This window comes from Lissotriton helveticus, chromosome 10, assembly GCF_964261635.1.
Source record: "Lissotriton helveticus chromosome 10, aLisHel1.1, whole genome shotgun sequence".
Taxonomy (NCBI): domain Eukaryota; kingdom Metazoa; phylum Chordata; class Amphibia; order Caudata; family Salamandridae; genus Lissotriton; species Lissotriton helveticus.
The window spans coordinates 737913344-737928175 of NC_136071.1; the positions used below are offsets into that span (position 1 = coordinate 737913344).

Genomic DNA, 14832 nt, shown 5'->3' on the forward strand with positions numbered 1-14832 from the left:
CAAATCTTTTTGTTAGAGGACTGCTGCATTATTCCTTGGTCCTGCTGTCTTTGACGTTTTGCAGCCTTTCTTACTCTTTCTTTGCTAGGCATCCTAAAATCTTGAAATAATCTGCAGTTGAATCTGTGGTAAAATATAATAAAAATTTTTATTAACCACTATTACCCAACAGTAAATGAATAACAGTCATCAAAAACTTAACACACTACTTAAGAATATAATATACTGAAGCCTATCTCCAATTTTTCACTGAACAGAACTCATCTCTTCTTAACCTTGGATAAACCTCACCTACTCTGTGTCCCCTGCACATAATTAAATGTAAAGCGGCAGATTTATATTAACTAGCACATCCCCAGGGATGCACCAGTTAACGTGCACCGCTGCTCTGCCACCCACGGTGTGCCGCATTTACAATCAGATAGGACAAAGCTACATCAAAACCCTGCGCCTGCTTGAAGCAGGCATAGATCTTGACGCAGGTAGGCTGAAAGCTAAAGCAACAACTAAGTGTCGTGTGCAGAAGTTACAAAAAAGGAAAAATGGCGTTTAAACCAGTAATGAGACCATGCTAACGTAACACAGAGTAAAAATATCCAGGATCTACATCAGTTTGGGGTTCACGAACCTGGCAGGTACAAGGCACTGAGGCTTTCCACCGTGCATGTCTCATCCCAAATCATATGTTGTTTGTGAATGAAACAATTTCCCAGACCAAATGCTTTGGATTGGCTACTTCTAAAAAATTAAACACCCCTACTATCCCGGAGTTAGAGGAATATGATGGTTGGAGTAATTTTACTCGGTTGTCCATTAAAGATTTACAGGCCCTACTCCGTAATTCTTCCTTTAACATTTCCAGTATAAATCCAAAAGGTTGACTGCTTTGGCAACGTGCCTTATCCACGGTTTAATAACGCTGCCTTTTGCTTTATATAAGTTTTCAAATTGTATGAAATATATACCAATAGGTCGTTATTAACCTTTAGGTAGTGGTTTTCTTCATGAGGTCTGGTCGCTTCCATACACATAGAGATTTTCAAAGATGATCAAGAACTTTATCTGAATGGAGAGGAATGCACTGAGACGCCAGATCATTCACTAATGTGTAGGCACATACAGTTACACGGTTCATGCAACAAACACCGACCAAATATGGCTTGCGTGTTGCAAGGCACACCAGTTCCTGCTATCATCCCCACGTTCAAGTTCTTGGAAAATGGTAGTTATTTGATGCTCAATAATGAAGATTGTTCTGGGTTAATTAAAAGTATTCATTTTATCATAACAGTAAGTGAACGGGTTATTTGCTGCAGAAATGTTCTATTTTCTCCCACACATGAACATAGGGAGTTTTCAACCTGGCCACAAATACCAACCTTGGGAGCACATTTCAACGGCATGGCAAGAATAAGAGCTATTTTGTCTCAGAGAGAGGTGGCCTTGAGTTCGGCCCGTGAAACTTTCGTGCTTCACACAGCGAACACCCGTACAGAGGTGCAGACCCTTTTAAATACAGATTCGCCTTTCCATTTCAGCAAGATGGTTCGGACTATCTCTAACGCGTCCTCCACAAAGGGCCTGGCGCACTTTTTTAAAGTTGTTACCAGTGGTCTTGCGTCTTCATTTGAGAAAATCTTTGGAGTCATCCCTGCTTTCTTTCATTCTATTTTTTCCACTCTGCTTCGTGGATTCATACTGTCACCATTCGCTTTTTATGTACTATTGACTATGCTGGTAATTTTGCTACTGATAATATGTGTACTTGTATAATCTAAGATACTACGCCTGAGAAGACGGCATTAGTAAATAAACATTTCAAATACACATGTGTTCTTCTTAACTCCATGTTCTCGTTTCTAAGAAATATATAACGACCGACTGTTCATGAGTTCCACGTATCCTGAGGTACTATAAGTTCATATTCTGGATTGTCTAAACATTGAGAGTTTGTTATATCCAATGTGACACTGTACCTAGCTTGCTAAGGGGTTTTGATTACTAAGGTGAGTTTTGGGACACCCTAATTCGCCGAGGTTCCAATCCTCTGTCCACAGTTCTGTGTCAGAACAGAAACCCTGCGACAGGGGCACCCCTCAGCCTTACTGGAGCTTCATCACACTTGCGATACAACTCCAGCAATGCGCCAACTTTACGGCACAAATACGTCACGCATCTGTGCTGTTTTTCCCCCTTGATGCGCCGCATTGTAAATGCAGCACACCATAGGTGACGGAACAGCGGCACAGAATGACTAACACATCCCTGGTGATGCGCCAGTCATCATAAATCTATCCCTATGCTTCTTATCTTGTTAGAGATAAACCGCCATATGTATCATCAAAGTTTTTTGCATTTCCTAAATAGCGAACTTTAAGGAATAAATAGCGATTCTTTACCATTCCTAGTTTGCGATGACCTATTTGCTAATTACAAATTACCCATTCATTTCCATGCAGCAGGAGGCCCATAGGAATGAAGGTGCAATTTGCGATTAGCAATTACCTCATCGCAAATTACGAATTTTTCCGACGGTGCAGGGGTGTCTCAAGAACACCCTGCTGCACCCCTGAAAAAGAAATTTGGGGTCATATGGCGCACATAAATTTTGAAAACATTCCTTTACCTCAAAAACGATTTTCAACTCATAATTTGAAAACACTGCACATGGGGAAATGACTTAAAATGTCCTTAAGACACATAAAATCATTTTTTGATTGCCTTTGCAGCATGTTTCAGTCACCTTTAACATGCCTATGTAACGGAAACATTCAAAATCTAAATTTGCCATGCACAGGTGGGAGCATATTTACAAGCAATTTGCTCCACAGACAAACTTCTTACATTGAAATGGGAAAAATAACATCAGAGACTCTCAATTACCTTATAAAGAAGCAGACACCATTATGTCCTTCTCATCAATATTAAAACCATTGCTTTTTCTCAAAAACGATTTACAAGTCATAATTTGAAAACACTCCACAGCTCCTATGCACATAAAAGCCCTGTCAGTACTAATACTTCACATTTTCTCCAATTACAATTTCTCAAAGAAACAAAATCTATTTGTGAAACACTTGAGACAAAGCAACATTTGAAAAACACAACTTTCTTCATAATTTTCTCCTTAAAGCACACTATTTTCTATCTAAATTAAAGAAATTTTTTCTCACCTTAGCAAATACTTTGAGTTTCAAAACAGTCTCAGAAACACACCAATTTGTCTTCAGCAGAGCAAAAGGTATGCACTCCAGAGTCTGCAGCTATCAAAAGCACAGAAATGCTGTAATTCCTCACACATATCTCTCATGTCACCCAATCAAAACTCTTCCCTCACTTTTTTTCAAAGCAAAACCCTTCCCCCCTCTGCCCCCTCTCTGCTTTTTCTGCATAGCAACCACCTCTTGCAAGACCTCTCACACAACAATGTTGCAATTGAACTCTGAACTCTCAGTGCACCTGCATATCCAGAGCATTCTTTCATTTAATGATTTTTTCTTCGCCACTCAAAATACATCTTTCAACGAACTCATCCATGCACACTAACTTTCTGTTTTCAGCAATCAAAATCCACCAATCACTCTTACTGCTTCATTAACACAGAAACTCCTCAGTTTTTTTCATTTTACACTCTCATTTTTTCAACTGCCATTTCATTGCCACACTTCATCTGACTGCAGCAGAACCTTCTCTCACCATGTTTTCTGTCTGTATTGTTGGACATAGTTACATCTATTGGGCTCAAAGGTACGCTGAAAACAGGAATTTACCTAACCTCAATTTACAAGATGTGGAAATTAAGTGGTTTGGCCACAGAGGATTAAAATGTCACCAATTGATACCATTGGTGAAAACCTTTATGCATTTGCCAAAACCTGACCTGTTAATTGTGCACTGTGGAGGTAATGATTTGGGCACTTTGACTGGGGTAGGTCTGGAAATGCTTTTAAAGGACACCTTTGAGCAATTGATGGCACTTTTTCCTCAGACTGCCTTGGTATATTCAAATATATGCCAAAGACAGAAATGGAGGTGGTCGAACCAATTTTGTCCACAAATTGAGAAATCGAGGAAGCATGTAAACAAGTCTGTTTCAGCTTACATGAGAGACCATGGAATGGGCTCCCTGTACAACAATAACTTGCGTTACTACATGCAAGATATCTACAGAGGAGATGGAGTTCACTTCTCAGATGAGGGCAACAGAGTTTTCACTCTGAATTTAAGACTGTGCATTGGTACCTACTTATAAGTACCTAAATGTACCATAAACCCAAAAGCTCTTCTCAGAGCTACCCTACATCTGATCACTCACAATTATTATTTTACTCTAACTTTTTTCACTAATTTTCAAGAAAGTACGCTCCCCAGAACGCTTCCCGGTTCGCGAACCGGGCGCACTCCACGCAAAAAAACTAAAAAAACTGTTTTTTTTTTTTTTGCCCTGCGAGACCCTTTCAAAGCCTCCACATCAAACCTAGGGGGTCAGGGACGATCTACTATGCCCCCTTATGGTCATTTGCCCCTTCGCTTTGGCCTCCTCTTGTCTCTCGATCCTACCGAGAGACAAGATGGCGGCCGCTACGGACTGTTTGGAATGTTTACAGACGCCGAAAAACCAATCAGCTTCGCAAACCTCCGTAACGCGAAAAGTACGCGAAGCGGACCGCTGTTACAGATATATATCTTTTTTTGAACGTTAATTTCTCAAAATCCACTGGAGCACATATATTGAGACCTACAAAAGGCACATCGGGCTACCAGTCCCTACAATTTTGCCAAGTTTCGTGCAAATCCATTCAGCCGTTCGGGCTAAAAGTGAGGCCAACCGCCCTATGGAAATTAACATGGGAAAAACGCGTTTTGGGACCCCCCTTTTTTCTCGGCCCCCCCTTGACGAACACCCCCAAAATTTTCAATGTGCCATTTTCCTGAAAATTTCAGCTAATTCCGTCCACAAACGCCAAAGTTATTAGACATAGAATTTTCAAAAATCCCATAGAGAAAACATCCTAACTATATATACCTACTGGCGACCGCCAGTAGGTAATATATATATATATATATATATGTATATATGTATATATATATATATATATATATATATATATATATATATATATATATATATATATATATTGTTGTATAGTTACATATATGAGAAGTTAAGTATAAGAATTTCAACTACAAAAATATTGTGAAGGTATCTGTAGGTAAGCATCGATGCATTATTTGTTACTCCACAATTAACTTTCATTAAGATATATATTTTGTCAAGGTGCATACATGTGATGTTAAGTATAGTAAATCGATATTACCCTATAAATACTTACCTTCACTATATTTTAGTCATCAATATTCTGGGTAGAACATTGTTGTAGCACAATAAAAAGAATTCAGTTTTCTGGCAGTATGTCGCTCTGATTCTGGAAATGGGATCAGTTTAATCAGAAATAAGGCCTCAGCAATTCTAACTTCTAAATGAGATTTCCATCGTTTAATTTGTAGGCATTCCAGTGTTTAACTATTTAATTTCATGCTAAAGAACACATCTTTTAACAAACCAAACAAGGGATGAATTACAAAATATTTTCTTTTTTTGCGACTTAATGCCCTTTGTTATTTGGTGCCAATACCCTTTTTAGATTGTATCATACAAGTGTGCTTGCGATGATGGTATTGAGTTATTAAAGTTTACACTGAAGACTGAAGGTCAGGTACAACAACAAAATAATACAGCACTACAGCAGCACAACAGTACATTAGCTTAAACCTCACCATAGAACAATAGCAATGCAACTCAACAAAACATCTCACCAGTATAACATTACAACATCACAACAGTACAGTAAAAAATGTAACAAGACAGCAACATAACCGAACACAATACCACAAAATAACAACAAACCAAAATATTGCAACACAATCTTATTAGGAAGGGAAGGGATTTTATTGAAAAAAGTAAAAAGTCATATTTAGGAAAAGTTAATTTTGCTTGTTTTGTTGGAGTTTGTTTATTATCTCAGTGAAATGATAAATGGCAGCCAAAAAGGTAGTCTAAAGAACCTGACACAAAACAGACATAAATACAATGTAAAATGCGTTGCCTGGAGGGTAAATATGCACAATATTATAATAAGGACTATTCCAAGGACAGGCAGCATTTGAGGGATGAGGATTGTCAGTAAGTGGATATTCCTGTCAGTTCATTTTCATGTCATGGGATGTACAGTTACATAGGGCCATGGACTAAAGTCATCCAACAGAAGAACTTGCATACCTGGGGCTCTTATATGGGTGCCCCATTAATCTTGAGAGCACCTCTGAGATTACAGGAACAGAAAGAACACTGCAGGTCTTGAGTTTTACACCTAGGCACTTTACCTGCTGAAAGTAGGAAAATATTGAGGTCTAACTCCAGAAAAAGGGTGAAAACATGTAGAAATTATTACAGAGACATCAAATTCTGTATGTTATTGCACATTGTCTTTTAATTGGACATCATTCCACTGTCACCCTGGAATCACCAAAACCCACAGCATTAGTAATGCGTGAGGGTGTGAAATTCTGAGCCGTTGCCTCCCACTGGGCCATCTCACATCATCTTCAGTTGAAAACTAGCCAGGCAATGTCAAAATGTATAAGCTCAATTTAACAGACAAGTAAGCAAGCATTGGTAGAGCATTCACTATGCTTGAACTCCTCTATATATAAATTCTTTGTGGAGAAGATCCCTAACCAACAAGGGTTTGGATATATATATATATAGCGAGACATTTACTAAAGCTGAATCGGGAAAGGAAGGAGGCGCTGCTAAGCCTCAGAGAAACCATTTTAAAATTGCACTGAAATACTTTATTTGCACAATTTGTATTTTAATAGCTGAGAGCATTTTATGATCGACGACAGCGTCGCAACGGAAACCGCTTGAGAAATTTGTTATTTGCACATAGCATTGGGGGCATAACATTGTTACCAGCTAAATTGTGTTTTGCTCGCCTGCACACTTCCGGCTACTACCGGTTAGCGGTCTAGCTTGATCGGCGCGAGGTCCCGCCCACCACACTTCAAAAGTGAGTGCGCAGAGCGGACCCGCCGAGACATTTACTAAAGCTGAATCGGGAAAGGAAGGAGGCGCTGCTAAGCCTCAGAGAAACCTTTTTAAAATTGCACTGAAATACTTTATTTGCACAATTTGTATTTTAATAGCTGAGAGCATTTTATGATCGACGACAGCGTCGCAACGGAAACCGCTTGGGAAATTTGTTATTTGCACATAGCATTGGGGGCATAACATTGTTACCAGCTAAATTGTGTTTTTCTCGCCTGCACACTTCCGGCTACTACCGGTTAGCGGTCTAGCTTGATCGGCGCGAGGTCCCGCCCACCACACTTCAAAAGTGAGTGCGCAGAGCGGACCCGCGCAGCGGTGCGCGTGCGGCGCGTCTAAGTCGCGTCAAAGTCAAGGCCTGTCCTCGCCTGTCACCGCCTGAGAACCGACGCACGACGCCACGTTCGTCTGGCTTCCAGGTACCACAGCCAATACTTCAAAATGATAACCTATTCGAGGGATCAGCTACTAGCTCTAAACACCAGCCCCTCGAATCCTCCCCAAACAATCACACCCCTTGTTCTAACCTGCATTTATGGCAACGTGCGCTCCCTCCCAAAGCACGCCATACAAATCTGGGCAGTGCTTGATCAAGAAGCTCCTGACCTGTTTTTTATGACAAAGACATGGATTCAAGATCACTCCACCCCAGATATAGCCACAGCCTTACCTGAAGGTTATAAGATCATTAGGCTGGACAGAAAATCTAAAAGAGGCGGAGGAACCGCCATCATATTTAAAGAGCACATAAAAATCATTACCATAGAGACTCATCTGGCGCCCTGGGGCGAATTCTTACTTTTCTCCCTGCTACTCAATAACACTGAATCTTGGAAGGGTGCTTTGGTCTACAGACCTCCCACCACTAAAGTGAACTTTGCCACCCAAATGCTAGACATTCTTGCACCCCACGTCCTTGCATGTAAAAATATCTTGCTATTAGGGGACATAAATCACCATCTAGAATGTCAAACCGATCACCATACCGTTGAGTTGATCAACAGCATACATGCATTAGACCTGAAAATACTAGAGACAGGCCCGACGCACATTGCGGGACACTGCCTCGACATCATCTGTTCCAATTCGCAACAATTATCCATTAATGACCTTACTCCTGTACTATGGACTGATCACTCACTCATAAACTTTTCTATCAAACTCAACTCACAGGATCCCAGATCCCCCAAACAATTGAATTTAACCAGATCATGGACAAAAATACAGATAGACACATTTCAGAGGCATTTCATTCCTCCCCCTGCCACCCAATCGGCGAATCAGATGGCAGTGGACTTAGACAAAGCCATTGTAAAGGCCCTTGACATAATAGCCCCTAAGCGCCCAACTAAATGCCCTACAAAAAGCAGCCCCTGGTTCACCCTGGAACTTAAGAGATTAAAAGTAGCTACTAGGGCTCTAGAAAGGCGTTGGAGAAAAACCAAAAACTTAGACGACAAAGCCAAATACAAAACCTCACACCACGAATATATGGCGAATATAGCAACAGCAAAAAAAACCTATCTTGCTGATAAAATAAATCAAGCAGGGAGCTGCCAAAAAACACTATATAAAATAGTGAAAGACTTCACGAATCCCCTACCCTGCCAAGCTACTACACCTGAATCCCAGGAATGGGCAAACCAACTATCCGTATATTTTAAGGACAAAATAAATAATATATATATGACCTTTCCTAATTCGACCCCCAATACAGATGCTTCACATCCTCTGTCCCCTTCACATATGGAGAACCTGTCACTCACCACGCAGCTACTAGAATTCAATCCCTTCACTATAGACATGGTAATAAGTAAACTAGGAAAGATCAAATCAGGATCCCCAAATGACTCAGCATCATCACAAATTCTAGCCAAAATTGGACCAGCTATAGCGACTGAACTTACCACAATTTTTAACATCTCCCTTGCACAAAGTACATTCCCAAGCAGCTGGAAGGAAGCAACGATTAGGCCCATTATCAAAAAAATCAATGCTGACCACACAGTTCCTTCAAATTATCGCCCAATAGCCCTCCTCCCTCTGTTTGGTAAAATGATGGAGGCAACTATAAACTCCCAACTAATGAAACATCTAGAAGACAATAAGATACTGGACGCCACCCAATCAGGCTTTAGAGCCCACCATAGTACGGAAACAGCTCTACTCGAAATAGTAGGTAATATCCGCCTTGCCATTGATTCGAAGAAATCAGCAATCCTGATTCTATTGGATCTTTCTGCAGCTTTCGACACCATCTCCCACACAGTACTAATAGAGCGGCTGGTGGGGGTTGGTGTCGGGGGCAAGGCGCTGGGCTGGCTACAAAGCTACCTGGCAGACAGGAAATCCAGAGTAAAAACTGGTCCTTTCCTGTCCGGTACTACAGATAACAACATCGGCGTCCCCCAGGGCTCAATCCTGAGCCCAACGTTATTCAACGTTTATATGTCCCCCCTAGCCAAGATAATCAGGGATCATGGCTTCCAAACTGTCTCATACGCTGATGATACACAGATCCTGGTCACCATGGGCCCCGACCCAGGCGATACTAAAATCAGATTTCGGTCCTGCATGGTGGCCATCAAAAAATGGATGACTGAGAACTTTCTAATGCTTAATGCAGAAAAGTCCGAAATAATGCTGTTCGGAAAGGCACACCAATTATGGGAACAAGACTGGTGGCCCATTGAACTTGGTCAATGCCCCCCCCCTAAAGGTACAGTCCGAAACCTAGGAATCACAATGGATGACCAACTCACAATGCAACCACACATTAATAAAGTGGTACACACCTGTATAGGCCTAATGAGAAGCCTCAGAAAAATATTCAAATGGCTTCCTTTAACTAGCAGAAGACCACTAATCCAAGGCTTAATAACTAGCCGGCTGGATTATGGCAATGCATTGTTTGCTGATATAAATGCTTCTAACATAGCCAAACTACAGACCATTCAGAACAGCGCGACCAGGCTCGCACTGGACCTTCCACCAAGAACCCCGTCTGCCCCCTGTTTGAATCAACTACACTGGTTACCAGTTAACAGACGCATAAAGTTCAAGGTCTGCTGCCTAGTCCACAAATCTTTAAACGGACAAGGACCAGCATATATCAGAGATAAACTGCACCGATACAGCCCAACGAGAAATCTTCGCTCCTCCAACCAGCTACTGTTAAAGACGCCTAGAGTCCGCACAGTGAGGAACGGTGATAGAGGTTTTTCAAAAATTGGTCCTTCCATCTGGAATTTACTTCCCCTAGATCTGAGAGCAGAACCCAATTTGACTATCTTCCGTAAGAACCTAAAAACTCTGCTCTTCAAACCTTAGTCTACCACCGTCCATACCTACCGGTTCTGTTTTATCCATCTGTCAGCGCTATGAGACCTAATGGGTGAGCTATGCGCGATACAAAAACAAATACAAATATAAAATATCACGCAGTTGGACTTCGCCTTCAGGCATGCACGACTACTTTAACTGGTATTGGTGTGTCAATGGTTTCTGGAATGGTAGTCTGTATTTAACACTGGATGTATCAAAGGTTATATTAGAGTGTGAGGAGGTGCATCGTATTGTGACATGAATGATGTCATCAGTGATGTCATCAGTGATGTCATTTGAGATGTCATCAGTGATGTCATCAGTGATGTCACTGACCATGTCATGAATGATGTAATATGTGACATCATCAGCAGTGGATTGCGAGCGCGCGAGTTATAGTGAGCCCAACTAGCTATAACGTGGGAATTTCAATGGTTTTGTATGAGTAAAATGTTCAGCTAACTATAACTGGTGTGAAACCTATGGTTTTTTCAGTGAATTTCAAAGGTTTTTTAAATGCTAATTCCTAACTATAACAAACGTGAAACCTATGGTTTTTTCAGTGAATTTCAAAGGTTTTTTAAATGCTAATTCCTTGTATATCGAGTTTGTAACCTACAATTATTTTTTCAATGTATTTTTCTTTTTTTTAATCATTTTTTCCTGGTGCGCTCAGGGTGCGCGCACCGGTAAGCTTACCCATATCATTTTGACTTGGAGCGCTCAGGGTGCGCGCACCGGTAAGCCCTCCAGAGAGCGCTATTTCTGCGTTCGTAAAAAAAATTTTATGAAAACTAAATAATAATGCAAGACATTCAGTACCATGCTTATAAAAGTAGTATTTTTGATTTTCCGAATGAAAATGATTTTGCATTTCCGTAAAGCTACCAAAACGTCACTCAAGCGCGCCGCGTAAGCGCCCCTGAAGCGCTCCGGTGCGCGCAGCGTAAGCGCGTCAAGTCATGTGACCTTAAAATAACTCTTTTCATTGGTTGTTAACAGTTTTTTTTTCCAACTAATGAAAACCCCACCCTTCTCCTTCACTTCTTCTTTCACTTTGGAGACAGCAAGACCTGTTTTTTTCTGTCTTACCATTTTGTGGAAAGAATGGCTGCCAGAGCATCCAGCAGCAGTGAGGAGTCAGATGGTTTTATTGATGAAGAGCCTCTCCAGCCCAAGGTCAAAGAACATTTTATTTGGAAGTTTTTTTCAATACCTGAAGGGATTAAAAAAGGTGAATGCTCCCAAAGTTGAATGTAAAATCTGCCAAACTGTACTTTCCCGAGGAGACCCCAGAAGGAAGTACAGTTTTGGAAATTCAACAATGATTCGCCACGTTCAACGCAGGCATCCTCAGAACTATGCCTGGGAGAGTGTCAGGGCTCTGGCACGAGAGGCTCCAAGGGATGGTGCTTCAACTTCAAATGGAGGACCAACTGCATCATCGGTGAGGGGGCGACCAGAACAGCTGATTCCAAATATTCAGCCTGTTTTTGATGGCATCACAATCAAATGCAAAGATTGTGATGAACTACTTTGTTATGGTGAACAAAGTATTATGAACATTGTCCGCACATGAGAGAACCACCGCTGCCATCCCCATCCCTAATTTTGATTCTTTTTTTTTGCTCCTGTTGAGCAGTTTGACATTCCCTGTTTTTGTTTTTGTTGAGAAAAAAACGAAAAAAAAGTTCTTTTTAGAACTACCTCCAATTCTCAAAAAAGAGCTGTAATCTTAAAAAAATCAAAAAGAGTAACTGAAGTGGAGTGCAGTGAGAGAGGAGAGGAAAATGAGTGAGAAAGCAAAGAAAGGGACGAGAGGGGAAGGGAAGTGAAGTAGGGGGACTGAAAGAAGGTGAGTGTGGGAGGTGAGTAAGGAGAAGGAGAGTGAACATGGGAATGAGGATAAGTGAAGAAAATGTAGTTGAGGAACGGGGGTGTGGAAGGGTAAGAAAAGAGCAGTGATGTTGAGGAAAGAGTGGAGATACAGACTGGATAAAGGCAAGTGAATGTGAGACAAGGTGAGTAAGGGAGTGAAGAGACAGAGAAAGTGAAAGAAAAAGTGAGAGTAGAGGACTGAGTGAGGGAGGAAAGAAACATAAGTGAGGGAGTGTGGCTGTGTTATAGGGAGTGAGCGTGATAGAAGAGGAGTGACAGACTAAGGGGTCAGAGAGAATGAGGCTAACAGAGGGAAGGGGAGTGTAGAAGTAAGAGGACAGAGGGAGTAAGAGAAGGAGTTAGTGAAGTGCAGTAAGGAGAGTAAGGGAAGAGAAAAGAGTGAAGGAGCAAAAGAAGAAAAGAGACAGGAAGGAAAGTAAAGGTTAAGGTCTGAAAGAAGGTGAGTGTGGGAGTATGGCTGAGTTATAGGGAGTGAGCGTGACAGAAGAGGAGTGAGACACTAAAAGGACGGCGAGAATGAGGCTAACAGAGAGAGAATGAGGGAAGGAGAGTGTAGAAGTAAGAGGACAGAGAGTAAGAGAAGGAATTAGTGAAGTGGTAGAGTGCCCCTCACCCCAATTCTTTTTTAAAACTATTTTCTTTCACTGTTTTACCCTGTGGTGCGCTCAGGGTGCGCGTACCGGAGAGCGTATATGAGAACGCACCCAGCTCTTACCCCGCGAAAATTTCAACAAAAAAAAAGTTTTTTTGCCCTTCAGGGTCCTTCTAGGCCCCCCTCAGAAAACCTAGGGGGTCAGGGGGTGTCTACTCTGCCCCCTTTTAATTATTTCCCCCTTTCTTTTCACCTCTTGTGTCTCGATTCTACCGAGACACAAGATGGCGGTTTCTCCGGACTGTTTAGAATGTTGACAGACACCCGAGAGCCAATCAGCTTTCCGCTCGCACACTCCCGTAGCGCGCCGGGTGCGCTCCCCGGTACGCGTACCGGTGAGCGCTCGGAGCGCACCTATAGATATATATGTGTTATTAAAGTTAATTTTCAAAAAAACCACTGGAGCAATTTTCACCAAATATAGCAAAGGCACATCTGCGTACCAGTCCCTACAATTTTGCCACGTTTGGCGTAATTCCATTCAGCGGTTCGAGCTGTAGACTTGTCAGACCGTCCTATGGTAATTAACATGGGGAAAACACGTTTTGGGACCCCCCTTTTTTCTCATTCCCCACTTCACGAATCCCCCCGAAACTTCCAGGGAAGGAGCGGAGCGGAGCTGGCCAAAATGTTGGAAAATTACACACAAATTCCTCAACCGGCACCAGAGTTATTCCCAATAGAATGTTGCGGATTTCCTATGGTAGCTAGGTCCTAACTATAACTACCTACTAGCGACCGCCAGTAGGTAATATATATATATATATATATATATATATATATATATATATATATAAAATATAAATAGCGTGTAGAGAGACAAATGGCTACACGTTTATATATAAATATATAAATATATATATATATATATATATATATATATATATATATATATACACACACACACAAACAGAACTCGTCAACGGGATAAGAAATGGCTGAAACCAAAGAGCGTTCAAAATGTACTTGGGCCATGCTGCAGAACAGTAATCATGTATGTCTCTTTGCAGAGCCATTCATTGCCCTCACAGCCTCCTCTTTATCTTTTTTTTTATTATTGTGTGTGTCCTGAAGGAATGTACTCATCCGGGATAAGGGTGCGTGTGCACGCGCGTCAGGTTGCCATGAGGCACACTATATCTAAATCCTGATTTCAAGAGAATGGAGATAAGCTCTGAGCATGTCCTACTGCTGACCTTGTGTCACTGCGGAAATTTAGTGGAATGGCGCAATTGATTATTATTTAGACATGCACACTGTCTGTCATTCCGAAGGAGGGCTTGTCTTAAAGGCACAGGACTCACACAGAGGAACACATCTCTTCAGAAAGGAGACAGCATCTGGTAGGGAAACCAATGACCGTTGACAAACAGGAGTATTTTCTTCTGCTTAACATATATTGCTGTATAAATGTAACCAAGGATGGTGAAAACATTGGAGAGTTGTAAATCTGTTGGTAAATCAAGTGTGCGCTTACCACTGAGGAGGGGTTGATTATGTCGGTATGGAGTTGGTAGTTTTCCACAGTCTTCTATTCTATGGCTCATAACCCGCGATAGGTGACCAGTGTGATGGAGGCTGCCCACGATGATGCTGTGCAAATAGACTGGTTCAATGAAATGGCTGAGGAGAGCGCCTTGCATTCCGAGGGTGTTCCATCTACGGGAAGATAAAACAAAAAAACATTGTCACAAAGTACTCTGCAAGCTTCAGTAATATTGTGTCATAAAGCAAGCCTCATAATAGGATTGGAAAACGTGATGTTTCTCTGGATACACAGGGTTAGGAGGAAACTAATTTATTGACGACCTGGCACCTTATGCTAGGAAAGCCCTTTATTTCCTTA

At 41.5% G+C, this 14832-nt stretch overlaps 1 protein-coding gene across 1 annotated transcript in view; it reads right to left on the reverse strand.

Moving 5' to 3' along the window:
* The window catches only part of ADARB2 (adenosine deaminase RNA specific B2 (inactive)), a 564845-nt gene that overhangs the window by 85673 nt on the left and 464340 nt on the right, over positions 1-14832 (reverse strand). Inside the window, exon 8 of the mRNA XM_078662777.1 lies at positions 14464-14645. Within this exon, the coding sequence (XP_078518903.1) occupies positions 14464-14645 (182 nt within the window). The remainder of the gene's footprint in view (positions 1-14463; positions 14646-14832) is intronic.